Raw genomic sequence first — 22,477 nt, 5'->3', positions numbered from 1 at the left:
TTGACATATGTTAGTATCAGCCATGGCAGGTTTGTCAAAGCCACAAAGCCACAAAGTAACCCTCGATAAAAGAAATATAATTAAAAAGGACATTTCAAACAGAATATTTATTTGGTAATACATGTCATATTCGACCTTTATGATGATCAAACTATGAGAGAAAAACAAACGTTTGCATTTGTAATGTTTTTTAATGTTGCGTGTGGCGGATAAATAGATCAGTACAACAGACTATGAACATAAAGAGACCACATTGCCTCCTGCAACACGTTTAGTTCATTAAAAAGGTCCATTTACAAATAAAACAGAAACTAAAATGTAGGAGACAAAGGTGTAAACAATGATCAAAAGCGGTTGTTAAAAAGTAACTGGTGATTAATCTGAACAATATAGTTTTAAAAAGGAGGAAGCACATGAAGAGCTCTGCTGGTGACGCCACTCTTAACACTCCAAACGACAGCGTTATAAAATCATTTATATAATTATCTGACATCTGTAGAATAAAATACAACAATAGTGTGACAGTGTGCAGAATCAGTCTTTTAAATTAAATACACACCAAGGACATGATGCACAACTTCGAGACTTTGAGTAACAACATTCTCTGACACTACAAACACATCCAGCGCTTAAAATGCCTTGAATTCAGAATGTTAATATAGATTAGTGGCGTTTTTCTCTAGTTTAGATTCATTTTCATTGATTGATCGGTGGAGGAAGTGGTGACCAGGCCCAAATCGTCTGCGTAAAACAGACAGACGATAGAAATATGAGAAAATTGCCCTTGAAATGGGAAATACTTTTGAATGTGATGCACTGACAAACATGAAAGCAGCCAATGCAACAGAAAGGGGAAAATAACAGTGAAATTTCTTCCAATTATTCAAACCTGGGCGTTGTTCGTGGCGGTAAACGAAGCCAAACTCTGAATTCAAGTCATTTCAACTCATTTCTCATGTGTGTGGTGTCATTTTGTGCTCTTAAAAAGGACAGAGTAAAAAATATACAGCAGCTGAAAACGACGACGACGCGTTAAGGGCAAAACGGCGGTAACAGAGCGTCTCGTTTAGGAGGGTCACAAGGAGCTGAACGAGGGGCGGAGCTTCGGCGGCCGCGCGGGACCATCTTTGGGCTCCGTCCGCTCGTCCCGGGATCAGCTTCGGCCCCGCGGCGCGCCGGGAAAGGGCCGAAAAAGAGACGGGACTTCTTCACTCTTCTTCTGCATCACTTCAGGATGATGTGGTAGCCGTCGCTGGTTTCATCTACAGAGAAACAGATTTATAATATTAACTTCTAAGTGTCGGTGAAAAGATGAAATCGAAATAAATAAATAAGCCGAGGGAAGAACAATTACAGTGATTTCGAACACTTAAGTGCGACGAAAGCGCTGCGAAATATTAAACTGCATCCTCTCTTATTTAGTTTGCAGGAAAAAAAGAGTTTGTAGTAAATTGTATGACATTTGGGGGAAATAATCAAACTCGGCTAAATGAGTATCGGCCATGACATTTTTTAAAATAAGAATTCATATTGCTCTGTCCACAGAGACGAGCAGTATCCAGACTTCCATGAGGAAAGTTAAAGAGTTGCACCTGTATTATTATCCTTTATGTCTATCCAAATGTTTAATGTATGACAACAAAGAACCAGGGATTTATTCTGTCTGATGCCAAAGAATAAATACTAAAAAAATATCATTCATATATTACAAAAAACATCACTGGTTGTAGAGTGCTAAAGACATTTCTGCGTTGCAATGGAAACATCTGTGACATTTTCCTGAGTAAGAGTCAAATACCTTTCATTGTGTCCAGAATAAAACAGACTTCATCCTGGAAGTTCTGGATCATCTGTAAATAAACGGCATCATGTCATTTATTACAGAGTTAAAGTGGTACTTGAAAAAACAGTCCCGCTCTGACCTCGTCGCTGACCAGCACGTGGATCCCGGTCGGGCCTTGTTTGAAGATCTGGTTGATCTGTCGGGGCGAGATGTTGAAGAGCTGCGCGATTTTCTCGGTCAGTTCAGTGGCGGTGAGTTCCTCCAGGTAAATGGCGTGATACACTGTGAGCAGAGCCAAAACGTTTAGGGCTAAAAGATGAACTCATGTGTTCAAGTGACTGAAGTGAAAAAGGTGCAGCAGAAAGTTCATGTTAAAGGAGTGTGCCCAGTAAAGTACTGATGTAGACATGGTTTAGTCCTGGTTTAGTCCTAGTTTAGTCCTAGTTTAGTCCTAGTTTAGTCCTAGTTTAGTCCTAGTTTAGTCCTAGTTTAGTCCCGGTTTAGTCCCGGTTTAGCCTAGGTTTTGTCCTGCTCTAGTCTAGGTTTGGTCCTGCTCTAGTCCAGGTTTAGTCCTGCTCTAGTCCAGGTTTAGTCCTGCTCTAGTCCAGGTTTAGTCCTGCTCTAGTCCAGGTTTAGTCCTGCTCTAGTCCTGGTGTATAATGCTGTATAATACCGGTAAGTACAGTAGTTTTGTTTCTTAAAATATGTAATTAAGTATTTCCATTGTATTTCTGCTAATGTACACATTACTAAACAACTAGAGATACAGTATTAGTTTTACCCATTTTCTATATAGGCAAAGTATAATTGATAAGTTCTTCTTCTTTGGCTGAATAAACTTGACTTCTGTGATGGTGTGTTGTGTTATTTTGACACAATGATGTTTAAGTGAAGTAGAAGCTCACACACAACAGGAGTTTGTCATGAAATATGCCACTGCCCAAATATATATATAGTAATAATGTATTTAAAAACATTTCTGCTCATATTTTAAACACAAACTATTTCACACTTTCCATTAAGAATATGGAAAATAATAAAATGTTGTGGATTTTTAGAGTTTGAAATGCAGTGACTTCATGACACAATTTTTTTTTTTTTATCAAGAATATTACTGTGAATATTACTGTGATTGAGTGTTCCGAGAGATTCAAAAGTGACCGACCGAAAAAGGCAGCGGCGTCTCCATTCTCATGCTTTGATTGTTGCTCTTGTGACTGCTGAGACTCCTGGCACACGTAGACGGTCAATCTGGGACGCACCACTCTAGAACATGTTCAAGAAACAATGGTTCACTCAGAACTGTAGCTTGTCAAATACAAATTAAAATAAACAGTTTTAAAATACCTGTCCACGCCTCTGAAAATGTGCCAAAACGTTTAGAATGTAGAGAATGAAATCTAGGAATGAGTTTGGTGCATTTAAAAAACTACTTCCTCCTTTTTACAGTGTGACAATAGGGTTACTTTAGGAGTTCTTGAACGTCTCTTAATTGTGTGACTGTTTTTATGATTTGCGTGACCTTTTACCCTCGAAAAAGAGGCCTCGTTCTCACCTGGCTGAATGAAACAAAGCTGAATAAATGAATAAAACATCTCATACCGTCCCTTTAATGCATTGAACAGTCGTATTCCGTCCGCTGGGCCGCAGATCTGGATCACATCTTCCCTCGTCAGCTTCAACAAATCTGCTCCTGTGGCAGATTAAACTCGTACCGTGACATTTTCTCCTGTCGTTCGACACTGAGGCGGTGACGGAAAGGAGGCACTGTACCTGAGAAGTTTGTGAAAAGTCGACTGAAGGGAGTGAAGCGATTTCGCAGGAGCCACTGTTGAGCGTCTTGTGGCGTCGCTGTGGGTAACAAATTCTACCAGAAAAGACCGAGAAAGTTTGATGAATAACATAATAAATGACGTGTATCCTAAATTGTCTGGATGTCAGGATTACTTGATTATATAGATTCAAACATTTATTTTCAGTCGCGGCCAATGAATTCAAAAATGGTAAAACACAGTGTGGATTAAGTGAGGCTTTGGGGGGGTCAATAATGTAGTGCGAGGACGTTCGTTGCTCTCTAAAAAGGGCTGAAAATTCTGTATTACAATTGCGATTTCTGTCTTAACTGTTGAACTCTGTTAGAAGTTCACATTTTTAAAAACATGTCCGTGAGCATCTGCAACTGTTAAAACTGAGAAGGATTCCATGCATTTCAGAACATGTTTGTCAAAGTCTAAACTACAGGATTAGCAGCTTTTACACACAAATGCAACAGGGCGTTTTGCTGTTGCTTAAATAACTGCAGTCTTTGCGAGTTGTGAACATTCAAATTGTGATTTCCATTAGATTGCTTTATAAATCTTGCAGCTCTAAATCATAACACTAACATGACATTTTGATTTACCTCATTCCAAATAAAGCATACTTACGAATCATAAAGGGTTCTCCCTTTGGCTATTACCGTATATTAAGGTCAAACTCAAACCAGTTTTCAGGATCAGTGTGAATGTTTCTTCCGGCGTTCAAACACTTACACAAAGACTTACATCGACCGTCGGGACGACAGGTTCAGGCTGGTGGCTGGGTGAGCCATTTCTAGGAAAGTGAATTCAATTGGTATTTTTAGGACACATAATGAAAAAAATATGGGCTGTATTCTATGTCTATAGTTCCCCTCACCCTTCAGATATAGTGAAGCTGTTGTGTGAGCTGCTAAAACCAGGAGATGGACAGTTGGTCACGTACGTCACCTCAGGCCAAGGAGAGCACTGCAAAGCATAAAGAACACATTTACATTTATATGTTGTGCTTCTCACAAAAGGCTGCAACTAACCATCATTTTTTTGCATGGGTTTGAGAGGTCAAAATAACGATGCAACTACATAAATTTTTTTTATAGTGGAGAAGTCACAATTACCGGTAGTCAAGAAATCATTGCAGCCCTAAGTTCACGGATACAATTTGTGGCTTTTTCAGCTTCGTCAATATTATTCACGTTGTTGATCTCCTTTATATTAATCCATATTAGCCGATATAGAACCCTTTTAGTAATTGTTCAAGGACGTTTTGGTCTGAAATCTTTATGTGACAGGACAGAAACTGTGTTAAATGTGGTGACGAGGGGTGAGAACGCTTCAGTGTGTTCAAGTGCAGTATGTGACAAAACACCACAGTGCAGCACAACTTTATCGTAGTCTCCTTTAAAAGCTGCTCTAGACCTGGTTTAGAGCTGGTGGCACTCGAAAAGCCTGATGATACTTTAGGAGGTACTTAGAGAGAAAAGCTCTGACCTCCGTTAGTATGGTGGTTTCGTAGGAGGGCTGATACTTCTCCTTCTCTTGTGGCGCCCTCTTCTCCATCTTCTCCCTGTCCGTCTTCTGTTTCCTGTCAGCGCCTTTGGGCTGAAGAATAACAGTCACATCAGAGCCTGCCGTTTCCACACTTCGATTTGAATGTATTTGTCTGACCTTAAAGACTTTGATTTGGCAGGAGGCTGAGTGAAGATGCTCCGTGTATTCACTGCTCTCGTTCTCTTTAAAAGTGTCTATTTGGATCCGAAATGGAACGCCTTTTTCCCCACCGTGTTTGCGCATTGTAAACTCTGTGCTGATGCAATGAACCTAAAACGACAATAAATACAAAATATCCATATTCTGATACAAATTTAAGTTCTTATTCTATCCATCAGGGGGTGATTTTTTTTACCTGGATAAAAACTGAGGTTCTCTTTGACGGGTCCCACAGGAACTCCACAGTGTTTAGCTGAGTAGGGTTGGATCTTGGATCAATGATGCCGACCGACAAGGGAACATCTGTAGGGCAATTTGTGACACCTCAATAACTCTTGCCTTATTCAACAATGGAACACGTGTAATATCTTTGTGCTAACCTAGATCGAGTATTCTGTCCCCGGGTCTGTTCCAGCGCCAGCCCTCGAGCTGCTGATGCTCCGTGTACTGAAGCCGCCGGTCATGAAACACCACACGAATAATGCTCTGAAAAACATACATCTTTATCATGTGTGTGTGATCACAAATCCCCCTAAAGACAGTCAAATATGGAAGTAGATTCATACCTTCACCATTTTATCAGTGATTTCAGGAAGTTCTCCAATTTTCCGATTGTCAAGCATTCGAATTTCATAGGACTGGCCTAGAGTAGTAAGAGTGAGAGTTTTGTTTAAAAAACAAGACAACGTAAAGAGAGTGAACGACTGTGGCACAGACCTTGGTTGAGGTAGGTGAGTGTCTCGTCGTGCAGTTTGACTGCAGGAGAAGTAGCTGCACACAGGACATACTGAAAAGGAAGGATCTTCTCAGAGTCTGGAGGGAGATTAGACTCTTCCTGCTTGAAAATGGGAAGAGCCAGGACATCGCTGGAGACAAAAGAAAAGTCCAAGTTAATGAAAAATGAATGGTAAAAGCTAGAGTCCGGAGGGACAGTCTGCTGTCATTGGTCCTTCAAAGTAATCAACGTTTAGGGTTTAGGTTAGACAAAGGGTTTGGGTTAGTTTAAGTGTTAAGTGTTTAAGTGTTGGCAGCAGTAAACTTCAAATTGAAAAGTTCACCTACTATACTCTGATCTTACAACAGCAAGAAAACACAAACCAGTCAAAAATATGACTAAGTTTTGGCCAAATTTCCAGACTATTGAGCAGTAACATAAATGAAAGTACCTGAGTGTTATGATGATACAAGGAACAAGACATTTTGCAGCAACAGAAACAGGTGCAGTACTATCTGCTGCTCTAGAGCAAGACAAACATGGAAGAGCTTGGAATGCCAGGGTCACTAAACTGTGAGCTGCTCCTCCAGTCAACAGAGATATTCAAAAACCTCACACATCTGACCTACAGTGAAATAACTCAAAGCCTTTTATTCAAGTAAGCTATAATCACAGCCTGACTGACACGTGTCTTCACTCTACCTCATGCTGTACGCCCCAGCCCCGAGCTCTTGGCCGATTCCCGAGAGGCTGGCATCGAAGTCCTGGACCAGTCCGGACTCGATGACCTCATCCGTGAGAGGAAGCTTCAGAGCCCACGCCATGGCTCCAGAGAAGGACAGAGAAGGGCAGGACACTTTCAGACAGGTGCTGTTTTTACCTGGCACTCCACGCTGCTCCTAAAAACAGAATCATTACAATTAAACTTCACAACAGCAGACAAGATCAGTGAGTGCATTTACATGGCCCAGTAACAATCAGAGAATAATCCGACAAGCAATTAATTACCGCAGATTATAAGCTGCAACGGTTAATCAAGTAATTGTGACAAGCTGACTATAAAAAAATAATCTTAGTCTTTTTTAGAACAATTCAGTGGCATTAATGAAACAAAATGTCAAAAAAAAAAAGATTCTCATCCGTAATTCACTTTTTCCCTAAATATTCTCTATCTAGAAGCCTTCAGTCGCCATATTTCAGCCTTTAATAAGTTGATAATGTTTTTTAAAAGTCTCAACGTACAATAGAAATATTAATTCAACTACTAGACAACTACATCATCATAATAATTCGTTGCAAATAACTCTTTAACCTTTTCTCTTTGCCACGTTAGTTTGCCCTTTTTCACAGATCAGAAAGAAATCAGTTTACTCTCATCAGATGTCTGTTTACGTGTCAATAAACTGAACTCCAGAAATCAGATAATGATCTTTCCTGTGTGTGCGTGTAAACATAGCCTGTAATAACCTATAGAGCCTTAAAAAGTGTATAAACAAATACATTATAAATTCAATGAAGAAATTGGGATTAACCACAGAATATGAAAAAATGATAAATCAAGAAGGTTTTGTCCAATAAAAAACACTCAGACACAGTCTGGTTTAAAGACATTAACGATTGTATTTTACATAATTTGTGTATGTAATGGGAGATTATGAAATGAATGAATTATGAAAGGCAAAATCATGGGTTTTAGGTTTTACGGCACAAATACTAAAAAACATATTGACCTTATAATTGTATTTCTCTTAATCTACAGAGATACTATATCATTTACCACAGATTATAATCTTCGTGAAACTCAAATGGAGAATAGCATATGATTCCATCCCTTAGATCTGATGTCAGTAAATGATTGAAATTGTATTATGATTGATGAATGATATGATATGATTGATATTTGCCTCCATTCATAATCAGCATTTCAAAGGATCTACGATAAGAGACAATTGACCACTGATATATTATCTGGGTTAATAAAACATAATACAACTCATGAACAATCCTTAAATGTAGCACAATTTACAGCAAAACGCATACAAAATAAAAGCATCAATGCCTACCGTTCTCGGACTTAAACGGTGCGTCTTCTGAGTCAGTTTCACGCCATCACGTCGCTCTAATTCGCACTAAAATAAACATATGGAGCTAACTACATTAGCAGCTTTAGCTAACCGAGCCTTTAGTCTAAGTTATCAACACTGGAGACACACCCGCACTATTCCACCTACACGATTATGTCTGTTCTAAACACACTTCTTATAAACTGAGGCCGAAGCGTAAAAATTATACAAATGTTTTGGCTTTTGTTTTTTTTGTTTTTATCAGAGAAACAACGCTGTCTTTTTCGTGTATAACGTTGGTTTAAAGCAGATGCGCGCTCTACTGCCCCCTGCTGGCGAAGTGAGGAAATGCTGCTGGAGTTCATGCAGGGTGAGCGCCTCATATTACAGTGGTGGAACCTAAAAGTACAGTATTAGATATCTGTACTTCACACATCAGCAGGCATCTGTACTGTCTAATAGCACTGCATTCAAAATACTTAGGCAAATTGTGCTTAAATGCCATAAAGTGTTTTTTTCTATATTTTTTCCAGTGAAACTCCTGTGCCAATTAGTTTGTCAGGTAAGTCCAATTAAAGGAAAAATTAATTAAGAAAGACATTCCACATTATTAAGCAGACCACCAATTTCAAGCAATATGGGAAAGAAAAAGGATCACTCTAGTGTTGAAAAGTGTGAAATAGTTGAATGTATTGGACAAGGTATGAAAACGTTCAATATTTCACAAAAACTTAAGCCTGATCATTGTTGTATTAAGAGATGTGTATCTGATTCAGAGCACACACGGCTTTGTGCAGATAAAGGCACAATGAGGAAGGTTTCTGCCAGATAAATACATCGGAATGAGAGAGCGGCGAACAAGTATTTGAAGTTGCTGGTGTCTCTGAAGTACAGCGAACATCAAGGTGTAGGATCCTCCTCCTCCCCTGACCTCGACCCTATTGAGACCCTTTGGAGCATCCTCTAGAGAAAGATCTATGAGGGCAGGAGGCAGTTCACATCCAAACAGCAGCTCTAAGAGGAGATTCTGACATCCTGTAAAGCAATGCAAGCAGAAACTCTCCACAAACTCACAAGTTAAATGGATGAAAGAATTGTGAAAGAATTGTTCAAATGTAACTCGACCTGTTAAGATATTTTGCATAATAATTTGGAACAGTGCAGTTTAAGTTATTTTTGAAAAACATACTGTTATCATTGGGAGGTTTGTTCAATAACATTCAAATTGCACTCTAAAGGTTGATGACTTGATAGCTATATTTGGCAATTTGCATAATCATTTGGAACGCTGAGTATGTGCACCATTTTAAAAGGCGACCATAACACATTTATAATGCTTAACATCAGATTTAAATGCTAAGGAGTTTAAAGTCTTTATAACAAACAATGAGCCACAGTTTTGAATTTCTACGGTAAAAATACTAGGTAGTTTGCTCTTCGATTTCAAAGGAGACTGGAATAGCAATATAGATGCCAAAGAGTTTTCAAAGTCAGTTAACTCGAAAAGGGTTGACTTCTTTGCCAGTAGAAAGGGTGAACATATACATATATTTGCATGTTTTCTATGTAAATCTCACTTAGTTTTTATTCATGAGCTGCCAGTGGAAAAGTGGGACATTCTCTAAATAAGTGGGACAGGGGCCGAAATGGCTGTGCAGGACCACAAAGAGGGACAGGACCTTATCTTGTCCCACTTATTTAGATCATTTCATCGCACTATTACGCAATATATACAGATATCATATTAACACTTTCTGGGTTCCAAACACTTATAAATAAACACTTAGATAAACATTGGAAAGTCTTGATAGTCTTTATAAGCCTGACTTCATCATATCCGCCCCACTATTGCCCAAAATGTCACACTTTTTCTTCTATTTGACGAGGCCATCCTGAGCATGACTCACAATATTCAATAAAACTTACTTCAGTAGGGATAGCCATTATTTATATTAGTATATTTAATGTGCCATATTGTTTCATTGTATAAAATATCTGGCATTACAATGGCAACTGGAGAAAAAACAAAAAGTTACAGATTTTCACAAAGCAAACAGTTCCAAAACAGTTATTTTTTTCTTAAATGCGATATGAATGAGAGGAAAATGCCTTTATATTGTCCTTTCAAAGGATACTTTCACACTGCACATGCACAGACCAAACCTATGGCCACAAAAACAAATGCATATTGCTTTCAGTAAGTATCGGATATGCATTAGCTTAAAACATACAAATAAAACAATTCATATAATCACACAAATGTGGCACTGATGAATCAGACACGCGAGGACCACTGAAGCTGACTTGTTAATATAACTTACAATGAAAAGTAGTCCAGATACACAAGGATAATAACATAAAACAATTTTTTTAGATGCATGTGAAGAAATTAGACATAATTAATATGTAGTTATACTTTATATGAGCAGAAGTGATATATTTTAACTTGAGCCTTACTGCACAAACATGGTTTAAAATGAATACAACAATAAGTTGTGTACTTAAGAAGAAGAAGCTACATGATTAACAAGTTAAACAACAAATGATATATGACAACATTGTAACACTTAAAGGCCGGTTATTGTGGATAAGCTAAAGATAAATGATCAGATTCATATTCTGAATAAACACTGATGTAAGGAAAATTTAAATATGTGTTTTAAATAACATATTATGCTATTATTATTGTTACTGTATATCATATGATCATGCCGTTTTTCTTGATTTGACAACAATAAAGAAGTCGTACCTGTACAGTATAATTTCCTTCATAAAAAACGGTCTAAAATTTCCATCACTCTTGAACCCATAAGCAAATAGGACCAAAGAAAAAGGTAAAAGGCGAGGTCACTGTTGAGCCTGGAAGACATTGATTTTACTTGTGTTTTTCAAAGTCTGTCGTCTGTTGCAGAACCACACCCGCACCACTTCCCTGTCGTAGTTGAGTTCTCGTGCGATTTCGGTAATTTCCTGACCGGTCGGGAGGGCGTTCTTCTCAAAGTAGGAATTGAGAACTTCGATGGCCTGCGGAGTGAAGCTGGTTCGCCTTTTCCGTTTTTTCGAAGGTTCGCCGCCGACAAACTCCATCAGATTCTGCTGGCCTTTCTGGTTCCAGTGCTCCGCTTCAGCCAGCCACTTCTCCAAAACCGGTTTGAGTTTCTGAGCACTCTTGGGGGTAATGTCCAGCTTCTCAAACCTGTGGGACCAGAGATGTTTTTATGAGAAATGATATTGCTGTTGATGATTTGACATGTTATAGGGCTGTAAGAGACATGTTTCCTTTCCCTGCATGTTGACATTTCTAAGCAGATAGTTTTATGCCCTCTATGCGCCATCTAAGGGAATAAAAGCCTCTAAAATGGAAACCTATAGTCCTACTGGAGTTGCCAATACGTCATCAAAGTTATATTACTCCCTACAGAGGAAGCATAGGACTTGAACACTATCACAATGTGGTCTCCGGATCCAGTTTCTGTACTGACGTTAAAAAACTTCTTAGAACTATCGAGCTACTTCAATTTATCAGGCAACATTAGGGTTGGAGGCGGGAAAACTATGCTCAAACGAACCAAATCAAACATGGGGATGCTAGCGTACATACTATTGACTATTGCATTTGCAAAAGGAAAGGATGTCTCGACTGGACTTAGCAAACGTCTGGTTTATCAGCCCAGTTGTGATGTTGTGATGGTTTGGCTGGGAGTGAAATTGATCATGTGCAGAACTCAAAGTAATCAGTCTGGCTCCAGGTCAGCGATGTCCAGCTCCACTTTCAGATGAACACACCTGCAGATAGCGGACTGACTGTACGCTGGGCCTTCAGTTGCCGTCAGAGCCTGTCCCACTTGTGTCTGAGTGAGTCCTAAAGACAGGCGGCGGATCTTGAAATTCTTGGCGAATTCTCGAATCTCCTCCAGATTAATGCCCTCCTCGCCGACTGCAGGCTGAGGCTCTGCAGTGCCAAAAGAAGGAAAAGTGTCAAAGTTATGGACTCTTAAAATTATCTACAAGGGCTCAGACAGTGACACGGAGTATACATACTGTTGACAAGTTGTCCTACTTTGGCCACGTCTCCGCAGGTGATGGGCCCGGCGGAGGACAGCGTGGAGGCGGTCTTCAGAACAGACGGAGACGGAGCGATGACAACCGGGGACGGACTGACAGCGGTAATGGACGCCTGCGGCAAACAGACCCACACGTTCTTTTAAATACGGCACTCTCACCGTCTTCTTGTCAGGTTTAGAATGCAAGGACAGGGAACAATAGGCTGCAGTTCATTCTTCGCTTTATGTAACCACTCGTTTTGAGTTATTTTAGCTTGTGCCATGATCTAAATGACACTACATTAAAGAGTGAAATCTCAGAACAAGTAGATAGTGTTAGTTACCTCTTAAGGGTAATATAAAGCTACACAAATAACTGTACAAACCTAAATAATGTTACTTTCATCATATTTGATGACGTTTTATTCAACCCGGAGAACCTCGTTGAGATATCAACAATGTTTTTTCCTGACAATCAAATAACTAAAATTATATATTATATTATATAATTTCTCAGTTAAACATTGACACAATTACAGGCTTTTAGAACTAACTTATATTCAAGTCTATTTGGACAATTTTGTTAAAGGTGTACTAGCATTCTATAGGTATATCTGAATTATATTTCTAAGAACGTTTTGGAGTCGTTGGTATAATTTACATATTATTTTCATATTGATTAAGGAGATCAAAGAGGTGCCTTTATTTTAGAAGGTTATGTTTTTTATGTTTTCTTAAAGGCGTAATGGGCGATTTTTTGGCGCCAAATCTGAGTCTCATTTCCTTGTGGCGTGGACTGCCGATTAGTCCACGTATCAGTCATAGGATGCACATACCGCTCACCTGCAGCCTTGTTCTGGCTCGTCCCCATGAGAGCAGCATGTTTCCCCGTGTCTGAGCGCATGGATCTATCATAATATAGTTCCCTCAGTGTACGGGACAAAATTAAGACAGAAGAAAGACAGTTCGAGCTGTCTCAGAAGAGACGGAAATCTACGCGATTTTTGGATGCGATCCGTCGCGCTAATGAACAAACGCACGTGTAACAACAAGGCTTTTCTCTGCTTCCGCACGGGGTGCACATGCGCACTTCCGCTAGAGTTCTCAAATCGGCAAAAAATCCTCCATTATTCCTTTAATAGAAATATTGTTAAAACGTGTGATCAAGCGGTGAACCTCCAATGTCAATTTTGAATTTCTGTCCATTTTTGAATATTTTTGTAAAGTTTTTTATTCACTTTTTTGGACAGAGAATGTTTTGGATACTTTTGGGCATTCGTATTCTAATATTGTCTTTTCTCGTACACACCATTGTGAGACAAATGCATTTTTTCTCTCATGTTGTTTACCTGGGTGTTAGATTTAGATATAAGTGAAGCCGCAGTGGTTTTGGGCTGCACCGTTGCCGAGGGAGCGACTGCAGCTTGTCCGTTCCCGACTGTGGCGATGATCTGGCCCTGATTATTGAAGAGGATTTGAGGAGAAACCGTCTGCACCTGGAGCCCCTGGAGCCCCTGGAGCCCCTGGAGTCCCTGGAGTCCCTGGAGCCCCTGGAGCCCCTGCAGCCCCTGCAGCCCCTGCAGCCCCTGCAGCGGGAGGCCGGGCGCCGCGCCGGTCAGCGAAGGGTTCAACAAAAACGGCAGCGTTCCTATCACCTGGAAGAGGAAAACACTGTCAAAGTGTCATTCATTTAAAAATGACTTATTGTGCTTTTTTCCGCTGCAGTTATCTATGACACCCGGGGATAATTATTATATACTTTGGACATTTTTAAGTTGCAGTACTGGTCCAAAACACCTGAAAAGAAACACATCAGTTGGCTTCATGGTGGTAAATGACTCTCCATTGCAGATCCCGGTAACGAATAGTGTATTATTCATTTGTGTCAAAATGGAAACACGATGCTGCTAAAACCCACGTACATCAACAAAGTATGTCACGTGCAGGGCAGTGAGCGGTGAAAACGGGATATGCAATGGCGTCTAGAATGCAGGAGAATAAAGATAACTCAACCCTGCACGAATCATTCCAAATACAACTAAAATGACAAGGGAAAACAATTAAAGCAATTATAGCTAAGAGCTTTGATTTAGCATAATACAGTATGTCTCCTTTAATAAAAAAAAAAGATTATTAATTGGGAAATCTCAGTGTGAAACGTTAATATTTCTTATGATATAAAGTAATGTTCTTTGTCACTGATTTAACTTTAGTTTGATCAAATAAGGGAAAATATACAATATCAGTTTATACTAGTATTATTATATTACTGCTTCTCTTTATGTTGTCCTGTGCTGGTTTTATGTGGTAGAAAATAATGTAATGTAATAATAAAAATGTAAATAAATACAGTTTGGGTGTAAAAGTGTTCAGAATATAATCCTGTTAAAGAGAAGGGACTGAACAGAAACGGACCTGTCCTTGGGCGTTGGTGATAATCTGGCTGGTGATTCCGGCCATGTTGGACATGGCGTTGGTGAAGATGGGAGTCGAGGAGATGGACCCAAGAAACTGAGTCTGTGCTCCCAGAGTGGCAGCGTTTATCTAGTAACACAGTAAAAACATGTCAGTCACACTTGCACCTGATCAAAATGGGCAGAAAACCTAAAACTAAGTCTGAAATGGCGTCTGGACTAGCCCCAAATAAAAGAAGAGAATGACACTGTTTCTACACTACAGTTGGCTGAATGTCTTTTCCCGCGCTTTACCCCCAATTACTGCTAAGATCTGTCCAATAAACCTTATAGTTGAAACAATTAAAGACGACATATTATGCTTTCCCCCCCAAAATTTAGTATTTACTATAAAATACGTAGATAAGGATGTTAAATTTAGTTTGTTGTAAACCGCGGAATTCATCTAAATTGATTTAATAATAGATGAATAGAAAGTTTAAAATCAGAAGAGGCGCAGAAAGCCACCTCTTCATAGCGCCATAGCATATTTTCATTTACATGTTTCTATTGTTAAGCAGTGGGCGAATACAATAATCATCAACACCTAAAATTATAAAAAAACGAATCATGTTTGATGCAAAAATCCCAGTGTTTCTTACAATGGCCGGGTTGATGGAGAGGCCGGCGGTCTGAAGAGCAGCCACTGGGATGGACTGAGAGACGGCGCAGGACACGGGCGTCGCTGCTGCTGTGGACACCGGAGTGGACGGGACCGGGGACTGAACGGACTGAACCGCAGGAGAGGAGAAAACCGTCTGTGTAGCGGCCTGAAACTGAGGCTGCACGGAATTCAACACTGCAGCAGCGGATGGAGGACAGAGGTAACGTCACATTGTAAGAAAATGTGTGCTTTTAAATCAAGAACAAACTAAAATGTTATATATTTAAGTCATTTTATTTAATTTTAGGATAGGAATTTCAAAGCAAAGTATGATTTGGTTCATTGGGTCTTCTGATATAATGATACTATAGTTACAAACTACATGGAGAGAGAGAGGCAGGATTTGTGAATTTTACAATTTATATTTCATGTGTATTAATACAATTTTAGACGTTTATAGGCAATATAGAAGTTCTATCAAACGAATATGCTACTGAGTTTACATCACACAACAAATATTTCATTTAAAGTTGCAGTTGAATGCTATGACGACCTTTAAAGCAAATAATGTATTCATATTTTTATGTTCAATCTTAGTGAAAATTCAAATGTCTTTCTTCTCACAGTCATTTGAAGTGTGTACCTTGGAGGCCAGCGAAGGGTAACTTGAGCAGATTCCCGGCTGTGGTGGCTGCTGCCAGGCCGGGGAGCGTGGCTACGTTTGTGGTGGGCAGAGTGAGCACTGCGAGGCTGCCCTGACCGCCCATGTTCAGAGGGATGAGCAGCGGCTGACCCAAAGTCCCTGCCTGCGCCATCATGCCAGTCATCAAGGTGGCCAAACTCTCCTGGGTCAGCACCTGTGGGACGATCAGAAGCACTTTTAGCATAGAGCTTTCTGTCTTTTACATGTTTGTCCTTGCACATTTTGCTTTTTATCATGTCCTTGGTTTTCTGGACCTTAAGTTTGATTATAGATCACAGTGGTATCATTGTTCAATCACACCTGAGCAGTTATTCATTCAAAAAGACATTAATAAGTCTGTAGAGCAAATCTCTTACAAAATATGACATTAGTGTAATTTTCTGTAGAAGAATTCACCTGTGGACAGGCTTGTACAGAGATGGGGACCGCCGCCTGAGCTTGAGACAGGGACACACTGATGGGGACAGACGGTGTCAGAGTTTGAACTGCGGGAGCTGAAGTCGGCTGCTCACCCAAAACTGCAACAGAAGAATGGTATTTGTTTAGTGGCTACATTTATGCTGTTCACACTGGTTTGAGCCCAGTCGACTCCTGATTCACACTTAGATTTGTCCTGTCCGAGTCCCATCACTAGAAAAACATGATCACTTTAAATACGACAGTGAGTGCATAAGTGCCTGAATTAAGTAGTTTTATCTGGATTTTAGTATATTTTCACTTTAGAATGAAAATACAAAAAGCTCCTGCACATGTTCTATTTGCAAATTGTATTTCAAAATAGTCGAAATATACTCAAATTCAGATAAATATTATGTACCGATCATTCAAGCACTTTTTTTGTTTTTATGTGTGTGTGTGTGTGTGTGTGTGTGTGTGTGCAAGTGTTAACGCCCCCTTAGTCTGCACAGTATTATTATATTAAACTCATTCATGTATTCTAGGTCTTAAATTGTTTATTTTGTTGCAGCAGCAATTAAGTTGGAAAAGCTAGAGACTAAGGACCTTTGCAACTTGACAAAATAATGAAGAAGAAAAGAAAAGCGCATGATACTGTATCGATTACATAAAGGTAGGCTGATTACTGTTGCCAGTATAATCCCCCAAAATGTCAAGATTTTGTGTCAACATTGCCCACCTTCACAGTTCTGTATTCTTTCTGTTTAAACTCACCCACTGCCCCTGAGCTCTGGTCCAGAGCCGTGCAGCCGTCAACTTGTTCTGCCGCTCCATTTTCACTCTTTAAGTCTCCTTTTCCGTCTGGCGCTGAAGACTGTGGCGTGTCCACTTCGACCTCGAGCACTCGAATGGTCTCATGGCCGGACATTACAATGACCTGAGCAACACAAGTGTCAAAGGGATATTAAAGAAGATTTGCAATCATTATCAATGTTGACCTATTAATCAAATACCTAATTTTGTAAAATCCCTCACAGTTTGCAGTGTGCATTGTTGGTTCTAACGTTTACAGGGAAGAGGAATATGGAAAATGTACTTTATGATTTACCTTGAATGATATTTTTGTTACATCTTGATAGTGAATTTACACAAAAAGCTTTCATTGTGATATTCCTTGTTTGTACAAATATTAGTCAGAACATGGGCATTAAACACCAGCTTTGTTTTGAAATATAACAAATTATCTCATTGTATTGTAATTACTTGGAGTGTAGTCAAAGTTTCAAAGGTAAACTATGTCACTTTTCTAATGGAGGGTTTGCCCGAACCCTGAAATGGTCTACAGTATAGCATCAAACTATTTCTGGCATTTGATCATTAGCATGTGTGTTTGCTGCTTGAAAAACATGCATTCTTACAGTGAGCAGGGTCACATTTCACAGTAACAACTTCCCTGGCGGCTTCACCTGCTCGTAACCACGGAAATAGTCAAGAAATCATATGTACACACATCTGAGTGTTTCCTTCCTCCTGAGTGATGGTTATGAACAGGCCTTGGCTCATGTTCAGCTCAGAACCTCCAGAATATCAGGCTCTCTGAGCTGCAGAGGCTGCACTAGCTCTCATTCATGGTGCAGGAGATAGTGACCAGTCAGATCAGAGCGAGGACACACTTTGAGACTCATGTGAGGCTCATTCTGCTCTCTGATTGGATAATCGTCTTGAACCAAAACACTAAATTATAACATAAAGACTTGGCCATAATGTCCAATGCTTTCTGAACTTAAAGGTGGAATGGACGATTTTTTTCAGCAATTTTTTTTATCATATTTCCTTGTGGCGTGGATAAATCATTTGTCCTGCCACGTATCAATCATAAAACGCACCTACCGCTCACCTGCAGCCGTGTGCGGTTCGTCCCCACGTTTCCGCGTGCCTAAGCGCATGGATCTATCATAATATAGTTCCCTCAGTGTACGGGGCAAAATGAAGACGGAGAAAGACAGTTCGAACTGACGCAGAAGTGGACAGAAATCTACGGGAGACGAGAGATGCGATGTGCTCCGTTGCGCTAATAAACAAACGCACGTGTGTGTTGTATCAGTCCGCACGGGGGAGTGCGCATGCGCACTTCCGCCTGCGTTCTCAAATCGCCGAAAAATCGGCCATACCGCCTTTAAGAATAAATCAACCTTACAATTGTTCTCAGTAAAAGCAATAGTTCATTTGAACATGTTTACCTTGTCATTTTCATAAAAGTGTCAAAATATTGCTGTTCCTTTAATGCCACACTGCGGAATATTCCGGGGAAAGGTAGGTTCCATAGTGCACCTTGAATCTGTTTTAACATACACTAAGATTGTGAACACAGTGAGATGTGAGTGAAGCATGAACAGCCTGGAGCGAGAGCAGCTGAAGAGCACACATCGCACAGAGAAAACAGAGGGAGACGAGGCACACTGTACCTGGCGGTCTTTGGCAGGGAATTCAAAGTGCAGGATTTAAATGGCTGAAAAAACACTTCTGCAGTCAGACAGAGAATGGCTAAGGAGAACAGAGAAGCCAAGCACATGTTAGGACACAATGATTACATAAATATAAAACAATAAATGAGCCGCATGGAGGAGGGCTGGGCAATCGAATCAAACCCCAATTCTATCCAATCATCAATGATCGGATTGGTGCTTTTTAAAGGTTCAATCCTCTCAATAAAAGCATGTTCTGACTTTGAAAGAAAAAGCTTTTCTGGTGAGGGAGGGGTCTGTCACATGCTCGTCTCCATGGAGATGTTGTTGTTTTGCCTGGAATGTTCCATAGTACGGCATTAAACGTATCTATCACATCTTGTTTTTTACTAAGCAGGCTCCCCTCTTCACAGATCTGACTTGTAACTTGGCGGAAGATGGAAACGTTAAAAGCCAGACTGTGGAACATTCCGGGCGAAGCAATAACATCTCCATGGAGACAAGAAGGCGGCAGACGCTCCACCAGAAACGTGACCAGAAGTGCAGCGTTCACATGTGTTTTTAACGAGAAAAAAAAGGAAATTTGAGATGAAATTTGAAACTCTTGCCCAGCTCTAACATGAATGAAACCATGACAACCAGCATCAGCCCATGGACAACTCAAGCAATGTGTTAATCGCCCTTTTGCATCAGAGAGCACTGCTTTTAGATATAATGAAGAAAAGTCCTGACCGAAGCATAGCAGCCGGTAACAAGCATAACGTAAATCAGGAGCGTGTGACCTGGATTAGTGAATTTGTTAGTCAAAATGAAAGATAAAAGTCAAACATTGCAGAAGGAACGTGACACAAAGAGTAGGCCCCAAGACACTAAATTTATCTGAGATAGAAAAGTAGCTAAAGTTAGAAGAAATAGACTAAGCTTTTGAAAACTAAGGATTTCTGTATAAAAATGTCAGACATCTGGATCTTTGCATTGCTGTTGGGGCTCTTTGGGAATCTGATTTCTTGTTATGCAAGTGAATAAAGGAATATGTTAAATATAATAATAGGAAATGCACACATGGACACACAGCAAACACCAGGATATAGTTCATTTTAGTGGCTTTTACGCTACAAAAGAGCAGGAATCCCAAAAGAAAATGTCAAACCTGAGCATTTGTTTTAGTGACTTGGCCCTTGAACTAGAAGGAGAGATATTAAAAAGTAGATCATATTAAACTTTTTGTTAAGTAAAGTTTAATACATAAAATCAATAGCGTAAAAAAGAAAGAAACAGCTAGAGTAATCTTCCAAACAATCATACAAAGTGAACTTTTGTGGTTAATTTAAAGATCGATTCGCATTTTGTGCAAACTGAGACATTTACAGGCAGATTTGAGCACATTCCCGATGCGTTGTTAAAATATTGTTGTTGAATATTGCACAAATATTGAGCAACGTCATTTTGGTGAATAAAGCCCATCCATGCTATATTTAACAAACTATTAGAGGCCTATGAATGCTGTGAAGTCGTCTGCTCCTTTGCTCTAAACGAGAAAGTGGCACTGGAGCTCACGACCAGACTCCGGCAGCTCAGGATCAGACCCGTTCAGGAGTTTTAGCCTGTTCTTTCTTCGTTTTGGCGATCATGGTAAACGTCCACGTCCCGGTCCGCTTTGGCTGGCATACGGTGCGAGACACTTACTTGCTCGTTGACAGTGAGTGACACATCTTTGGCTGGTTGGTCTTGGGAGGCCATGGTTCTCCGTTAGGACTTGGCGATTTCCATGTATCCTGCGCCAACGCCAAAACAAAACGTAACCAATTAACAAAAATAACCTGCGACATGACCAGTTAATCGTCGCGTTCGTGTACGTCGTGTCAAATGTAGAATTAAACAGTCAAATTGATTCATTACAACAGACGAGTATAATATATATATTCTTTTTTTTTAATCTTTCGCCCTTTTCCAGTGTTTGGTTTGAGAGTAACAAGAAGCAACATGTTCTAGAAGGTTATAGAGAATGTCACTTCACAAGCTGAAGTTTATAAAATGGCTGTAGAGGCTTATCACTCATTCACAACCATAACACAATCATATCCAATGTCAGCATTTACAGGGCCAGACAAACATTAGATAACTGTAATCATCAGATAACACACAAATTCCATCTGCTCTTTGGTGTGTGCGTTTGTTGTCAGAGGATTTGTGTCAGAAGCTGTTGTATTTTGAAGACAAAGTACAATCGAGTTTAGAATAACTCTCAGTCTGTAACACAGTCTCTTTCATTCATGTTTGTCTTTGGCACATTCGCATAATAGTCCAAACCCGGCGCTGGTGAGAACGACCATAAAGAAATCAGATTACTCGCATCAGATTCATTCAACCGTTTACATGACATGTCGATAATCTGATAACTCCCGAAGTCAGATGATAAGATTTTTGTTGTGCAGGTGAACATAGCAGTGAGGGATTGAACCACCAGCCTTCAGGTTAGCGTGCGGAGTCATAATTTAACCTTAATAAAACACTGTGACAGCAGCTTCATCTTTTATTTGGACGTGATCACTTAGAGAGATAGTTGACACTCATTTATAATAGGATTGGACCGGGATACTAACTAAACACCAGAAGAACAAACATAACTGTGAGGGCAAGTCTCCATGTGAAGGTTGACACTCATGGATGTGATTATACCTTTATTCCTACACTTATAAACATGGTCTTTGCCATTGAAATAGTTCCTGTCTTGTGCAGGATGAAGCATACTATCTGAAGAGGCCTGCGTCAGGAGATCCTGTGGTGTAAAGACAGAATGTAATGCAGATCACTCAAGTGCATTGTCCCTAAAATGCTCAAAGTGATGCACATGAATCCTCTCCTGCTGCAGAGCCTGAGACGGAAGGATGTGTCAAAACTTGAGCCGCAGCTCCCCGCCCCCATCACCCAATAAAGTCTCACCGCGGCGGACACTTTCGGACACACGCACCAAACATCACGTTCAAGCGGCTCAAAACGCGCAGACCGGTGCACGGAGCGCGAATATTACGTATTCCCCTCTTCTTATCATAAATATATAAATTATGCTAATTACGAGCATTGCATATTAACCCACACTGATGGGTCCCCTCGCCATGTCAGAGCTGCCCGCGACCCGCAGCCCAGAATAGACTCGTGTTGTCAAACGGAACTTACCGCGGTCCTTCTGTCCCCGGACGCTTTTGGACACGTCCTTGTCACAGTTTGTTTCAGTCACACATCATTCAAAATTCCCCTCAGCTCCCAGACAGCGCTGTGACTGCACACAAAAGACCTATTTGCATTGATAAGGAGGTTTGCAGCGTTGGCAGCGCCTCAGTCTAAATATGTAATGACGACGTCCTTTCTGGAACTCTTCTGAGCGCGCAAGATCCTAAAGGTGACGCATAATGTCCCATTTGAGCGGAAAAGTTGGGCAAAATTGCCTCGAAATTGGCCTTTTGCACTACGTCATGAGCATAATTTATGCAAGAAGAAATCTTGCATTGAAAAATGTCTGCCTGGTCTCGCGCGGTGCCATGGTTCCCTTAAAGGCGCAGCGCGGAGCCGCTCAGAGCCGGGCGGAGCGTCAGGCCTGCTGCCACCGCCCGCCGCTGGAGCCCGCCAGAGACACGGACACAACAGGTTAAATGTGCGGTCCTTTGTTCACAGCATCACGCAGCTACAGCATCACGCAGCTACAGCATCACGGAGCTACGGCATCACGGAGCTACGGCATCACGGAG

General features: G+C 40.4%; 2 protein-coding genes across 4 annotated transcripts; both read right to left on the bottom strand.

Moving 5' to 3' along the window:
• Window positions 1–226: 226 nt before the first annotated feature.
• Window positions 227–8,355, bottom strand: tfcp2 (transcription factor CP2). 2 transcript variants are annotated; one of them, XM_072449244.1, is made up of 16 exons: window positions 8,068–8,355; window positions 6,707–6,903; window positions 6,007–6,155; window positions 5,856–5,932; window positions 5,670–5,775; window positions 5,486–5,592; window positions 5,248–5,400; window positions 5,071–5,181; window positions 4,460–4,548; window positions 4,327–4,375; window positions 3,557–3,650; window positions 3,386–3,476; window positions 2,949–3,049; window positions 1,923–2,065; window positions 1,799–1,850; window positions 227–1,262 (listed from the first exon to the last, which is right to left on the bottom strand). In XM_072449244.1, exons 2-16 carry the CDS (start codon window positions 6,826–6,828, stop codon window positions 1,225–1,227), a joined length of 1,482 nt encoding a protein of 493 aa, XP_072305345.1. In that variant the 5' UTR covers window positions 6,829–6,903; window positions 8,068–8,355; the 3' UTR covers window positions 227–1,224. The 2 variants fall into 2 exon arrangements, with proteins under 2 accessions (XP_072305345.1, XP_072305344.1); XM_072449243.1 differs by having other exon boundaries at window positions 231–1,262; window positions 4,315–4,375.
• Window positions 8,356–9,993: 1,638 nt separating this feature from the next.
• pou6f1 (POU class 6 homeobox 1) lies at window positions 9,994–22,270 on the bottom strand. Of its 2 annotated transcripts, none has more exons than XM_072449241.1 (11): window positions 21,909–22,270; window positions 20,418–20,506; window positions 17,041–17,203; window positions 16,267–16,388; window positions 15,811–16,024; window positions 15,166–15,362; window positions 14,526–14,654; window positions 13,460–13,765; window positions 12,109–12,244; window positions 11,854–12,019; window positions 9,994–11,263 (listed from the first exon to the last, which is right to left on the bottom strand). In XM_072449241.1, exons 2-11 carry the CDS (start codon window positions 20,469–20,471, stop codon window positions 10,915–10,917), a joined length of 1,836 nt encoding a protein of 611 aa, XP_072305342.1. In that variant the 5' UTR covers window positions 20,472–20,506; window positions 21,909–22,270; the 3' UTR covers window positions 9,994–10,914. The 2 variants fall into 2 exon arrangements, with proteins under 2 accessions (XP_072305342.1, XP_072305343.1); XM_072449242.1 differs by lacking the exon at window positions 21,909–22,270 and adding an exon at window positions 18,732–18,810 and having other exon boundaries at window positions 20,418–20,508.
• Window positions 22,271–22,477: the final 207 nt, after the last annotated feature.

This window comes from Eucyclogobius newberryi, unplaced genomic scaffold, assembly GCF_026437365.1.
Source record: "Eucyclogobius newberryi isolate DKJ021-1_F unplaced genomic scaffold, fEucNew1.0.hap1 SCAF_17, whole genome shotgun sequence".
NCBI classification, from domain to species: Eukaryota; Metazoa; Chordata; class Actinopteri; order Gobiiformes; family Gobiidae; genus Eucyclogobius; species Eucyclogobius newberryi.
Note: the sequence above shows the minus strand (reverse complement) of the source record. Positions and strands in the feature narration are given on the sequence as shown.